Raw genomic sequence first — 5595 nt, 5'->3', positions numbered from 1 at the left:
CATCAATATACTTTATGGCTTTGCCACCTTGCAGGTGTCGGCCAATACAGCTTGATTCGGAGTCGACATCCCAGGTCGGGATGTGTCAACAAATATTTTACCATTTGAGGTGCTCCTTTATATATATAGATATAGACAAACCCTAACTGATTCCCACCTATAAAGGGCATCAGCTGGTAACCGTAATATCTATGTTAAATACCAAAGTGGGTTATCTACCACTCTTTCAGGTCAGCTTATATAGGTCCTTCTTTTAAGGATAGTGTGTGATTCAAATATTAACTCTAATTAATTCTTAATTTAACAATATATTTAGTAAGACCAATAAGGTTCCAACATTTCTTATTTGAAATATCAAATAGCGAGAGAAGCTAAATAAACCGTCTCATACACATATCAACTTACATACTTGGATGAAATTTGGTTACTTAGACCAACACATTTCATTAATTATTTCCCTTCTTGAGTCTTCAATCTTCGCTAGCAGCCAGTGTGTTTCCAACATCAATCACAAATCGGTATCTAACGTCATTCTTAGCGAGACGCTCCATTGCTGTGTTCACGTAATCCATTGAGATAACTTCAACCTCCGCCGTTATGTTATGTTTTGCTGCAAAATCAATCATTTCTTGGGTCTCCTTCATTCCTCCGATTCCACTACCCGCCACCGACTTCCTTCCTAGATTCACATATTCATAATCATTTTAGATTTTAGGCCGAAATAATTTACGAGATAATATACAAATTATCCAGGAGTTTTGTACTTACCCATGATTAAAGGAAACACATGGAGGTCAAGTGGCTTATCTGCTATGCCCACCAGAATAAGCTTCCCATGGGGCTTCAAAAGACCAAGTAAGGGCACAATGGGATGCGCAGCTGAGACTGTGTCGATGATGCCATCCAGTGTTCCTATGGCAGCCTGCAATTAATATGTACAAAATCATCACAAGTGCCAATGAAGGAGTTAGAAATTTTTCACCGGGTGGGCTAGCTTAAAGATTTAAATCTTTATAAAAAAGGAAACTTGATACTATATTTTTTTTACAGTATCAGCTAGCTTAAGAAAATTTTCACAAGGTGAGTCAAAAACTTTCGTTATTCAAACAAATTCAAACTTGTACATGGACAAGAAGCGATGAGAAAAAAAAATGGTTTGTAAACTATATTATATAATTAAACTGAGAGAATTCGAATTAATGACTAAATATATAGTGGGCTACATTAAAAAATCACTAAAATTACATGTAAAATTTTATGTTCTACCGAAAGCTACCTAGGCTACAGCCCAGGGTAGCCCTTAATGTGGTTCTGCCGGTGACAAGTGCACCGAGAAATTAATCTTGCCTGATCCTCTATTGACATTTAAAAAAGGATTAATTTAATGAGAGCAAAACAAGCTAACATATCATAATGAAATTGGCTAGAAATGAACCTGCATTTGCTGGGGGTCGCGGCTAACCACGAATGAATCAGCCCCAAGTCGCTTCAGAGCTTCATCTTTCTTGCTAGGGGAGGTACTAATCACAGTCACTTTTGCCCCAAAGGCCTTAGCGAATTTCACACCGACGTGACCAAGCCCGCCAAGGCCTACAATGCCAACATGCTTACCAGGCTCGGCTAAGCCAAAATACTTCAGGGGACTATAAACTGTGATCCCTGCACAAAGTAGAGGAGCACCAGCATCAAGTGGCAGGTTCTCGGGGAAACGAACAATGTAGCGCTCATTGGCGACCATTGTGTCCGAGTAACCTCCATATGTGACAGTTCTGTCGGCGTAAATGGAACCGTAGGTAAGTATCATTTTGGGGCAGTAGTTTTCAAGGTTGCTGTTGCAGCTCTCGCATGCATGGCAAGCACCAACCATGCAGCCCACACCCACTTTGTCTCCTTCTTTCACTTTACTCACCTTGCTTCCCACTTCTGTCACTTCCCCCACAATCTCGTGCCTGAAAGTTAGCCAAATTAAATTCCAATTTTGCTTTTCGTTTTGATATTAAAATTTTTTAGATGTGTTTAATTAAATAAAACTAGCAATTGCCCATGTATTATGCATGTGTTGAGCAGTCCTTGTAACAAAAAATGCAAAGACCATAATGTTGTAAGAAATTTTAAATGTTTTAAGAACTTATTTGGGCCACTAAGTACCGCACCATAGCTCTATATTTTTTATAAAGAAGTATTTCGTATATTAGAGGCCTTACATTTAATTTTTGTACATGACGAGTTTGAACTCAATTTTTTCATCTATCCTTTAATGTAAATATATAGTTATATTAAAAACTTATTTATTGGTTAAGTTCTTCATGATTAAATTTTGGCAAGTCTATAACACCGGATTGAATAGCAACCGGCATCCTTTCCTTCTTGCTCTGTGCGTGGATATCTTCTACCAATTCTTGTTTTATTTAGTAAAATAAGAGCTTAGTTGAAAAAAGATGGAAAAAAAAAAACAAAAAAACAAAAACAAAAATAGAAATAGCATTTATGAAGTCACTTAGTACTACGGTCTAGTGGTATTCCTCTTCACTTGTAAGTGAGAGATCTAAGGTTCGAATTTCATGGATGATGAATTCGATACCAAAATAGGTTGTCCATTGTATGACTTAACCAAACTTCCCCATCTCCTTAATTTAAAATATATCGTTGTACCAAAAAACAAAAAAAAAAAAAAATCATTTATGAAAAAGAGTTGACAAGGGAGATTTGCCCATACCAAATTATGTGTACATACATGTTCCAAATCAAGTTAATATAGTCCAATATACCTTTTAATTTCGGCTGGGCCAACTATTAATCAGTAGTTTGACATGCATTACATGCTATGCCCTTGAGTAGTTGAGTTCGTTGACAACATTGAAGGGCAATTGACGGTACAATTATTATATATACGAGACGAAGTTGAGTCGGTGACCGCTGAAATTAATGGTGTGTGTTTATTAGGGAGTCAGGTACAGTTCACAGTTGGGCTCGCCCATATTATTGAAAACTAGGCTTATTGAACTGATGGTCATCTAAATGCGAGCCAAATTGTCATTCAATACTACGATTTGGTAATATTTCACTTTATTTGTAAGTGAGAGTTTTATGTTCAAATCTTGTAGATAGTAAATTCAATACCAAATTAGATTGCCTATTGTATAACTTAACCGAGCCCCTCTCCCCTTAGTATGATATACATAGTTGTACTAAAAAAAATGCGACCCAAGTTCAATGTAATTAACAAGATATGGATTCAACCAAAAAAAAAAAAAAAAAAAAAGAGGATGATGCTAGAAAGACTAAATTTGTGGACAAAATTTACAAGCTATATGATGCGTCACAAATATAAATGAGCACATTTATCAACGTTTAAGTAATAATTCAATCATTAACTTACATATCTTTTAGTTTACACAATTTTGTCTCCCTAGTATTATTCAAAAAAAAAAAAAAAATTCTGGATTGAGATTTTTTATTTTTTTATTTTGGTGTCAAATTTGTATCATACAAGTTGAATCACCTCAAAACTAACTTAAAATGTTATCACAAATATGTTCATGAGTCCTAAAGACCTCTCATATAAGGAAATAAACGAGTCACAGTCCACAGGTGATTCTAAAAATAGTACTACCCAAGATGATGAACGAGTCTCAATCCACGGGTGATTCTCAAAGTATTAGTACCCAATATATAATATTATATTTGACATTTTCAACCTATAATTTAAATAGGATTCAAATCTGATAGTTAACATAAGTTTTTCAATACATTGAATTCGAATTGTATTATTTTCGATACGAACAACTATTAGATCTGCCAATCCAAATAATAAACGAATCAAATACGGATTAAGCCAGTTTCGATCCCTTTACGGATCAATTGAAAACTCAACAGTCTATAACTTATGGATTATTGTTTTAAAACAAAATTTATATTCTAACTTATAGATTAAACAAGCTGTGTGTGTGTGTGTGTGTGTGTTTTTTTTTTTTTTTTTTTTTTTTTTTTTTTTTTTTTCCACATACGCGTGATAGTTTGGGAAGGCCAAATTGAACATATAGGTGTTCAAAAACATTTTTTATGTAGGCGATATTTACGTGCGTAGACGAAGATTTGAACTCGAGATCACAGGAAAAAGTACATTTATTCTAACAAATGTGACTACATCTATGTCTACATTTTGCTTCATTTAATTATGTTAAGTTTACTCGAATAAAGAGATGGTGATTGTGTTTATTTTTATTTGTTTTCCATATTTTTTTTATGGTGCCTCTTCTAAAATTTAACAGAAAATACATTGATAAAGAAAACCAAAGAAAAGAAAGAAATAAAAGAATATATAATAACAAGAAGGATAATCAAAAGTTTGGAGGTTATTTGTACGTACCCAGGAACCATAGGGTACAAAGAGATACCCCATTCATTCTTGATGTTGTGAAGATCAGTGTGGCATATCCCACAATACAACACCTTAAACCTCACGTCCTCATCACCTGTTGATCTGTACATACACACACATATATCAACACACACGTACCGGTTATTTGCCAAAAAATTAGAGGGAAAAATTAAGCAATATATATATATATTTTACCTTCTGGAGAAGTTAAAGGGAGAGAGGTGGCCAGATTTGTCTCTAGCAGCCCATCCAAAGGCCTTCACAGGGTGTTCTAGTTCCGGAGCCTTTGCCATTTTTGAAGCACTGAGTGAGTGGGAGGAGAAAGTGTAATCTCTCAAGTGTATATGTTGAGTGCTCCACAACACGGTAAGAGTGATTAAAGCTTCGGTATAAATATAGAAAAGTTGGAGGCAGAGCCAGTACGCATAGCCAGATCTAATTTAACATTAGATTATCATCTCAACTACCATTTCGGCCTTTTAAATGTAGGCGTTCACGGTTGTGATTTGCAACAAAAGTACGGGTAAATAAATATTGAAATTAAAATGCTAATTAGTAATTTCCGAGTTTGTGGTTCTAGTTCGAGGTTTGTTTTACTGCGGCTTTTTTATAAGAGCTTGCTGCACGTTTGCTTGTGTTTTTTCAGATTTATCTCTCACATTTGAAATTTGGATGGCCTCAAGTTTTTATTGAGGATTTTGGGTTTATCCGCTGGTTTTTGAGGTTTCTGTTTCTCTGATGCGTTGTGGGCTTTTTGGTTTCATTTTCAAGGAAGGATGCGAGTGGGAGACAGACAGATCAAATTGTTGAAGATTCTTTTGAATGGAAAAGATCCTCTTTGTAGGGATCCGGAGATTAAGCAATCACGACCGTTTCTTGTATATCGTGCGGTCAAAAATTATTTTAAAATTTAAATTTAAATTTAAATATAAATAATATCTAACAAAAACTGACCGCATGATATACGATGAACGATCGTGATTGCTTGATCCGCCGGATCCCCACAAAGAAGATCCGGCGGGGATCCTTTTCCGTATTGAATGATCCCAGGTACATTTGTTATATTTGGTTGGTTAACAATTTATTTTTTGTTTAATTTTCTTTAGTATTCTGATTTTTTTATTTTTTATTTTTTATTTTTTTGTGGTTGCCGGACTTTTTGAGATCTGGTGTGAAGTTTTTCCCAGTTATCAATTTATCATTGCAGATTTCAG

The 5595-nt window shown here is 34.9% G+C and overlaps 1 protein-coding gene across 1 annotated transcript; it reads right to left on the bottom strand.

Annotated features, from left to right (window-relative positions):
• Positions 1-292: 292 nt before the first annotated feature.
• Positions 293-5040, bottom strand: LOC137720082 (8-hydroxygeraniol dehydrogenase). Its single transcript, XM_068459092.2, has 5 exons — positions 4577-5040; positions 4370-4483; positions 1436-1949; positions 769-922; positions 293-679 (listed from the first exon to the last, which is right to left on the bottom strand). Exons 1-5 carry the CDS (start codon positions 4672-4674, stop codon positions 471-473), a joined length of 1089 nt encoding a protein of 362 aa, XP_068315193.1. The 5' UTR covers positions 4675-5040; the 3' UTR covers positions 293-470.
• Between the last annotated feature and the right edge of the window lie 555 nt (positions 5041-5595).

This window comes from Pyrus communis, chromosome 1, assembly GCF_041283825.1.
Source record: "Pyrus communis isolate YQ-2024b chromosome 1, ASM4128382v1, whole genome shotgun sequence".
NCBI classification, from domain to species: domain Eukaryota; kingdom Viridiplantae; phylum Streptophyta; class Magnoliopsida; order Rosales; family Rosaceae; genus Pyrus; species Pyrus communis.
This window is presented reverse-complemented; position numbering and strand designations above follow the sequence as displayed.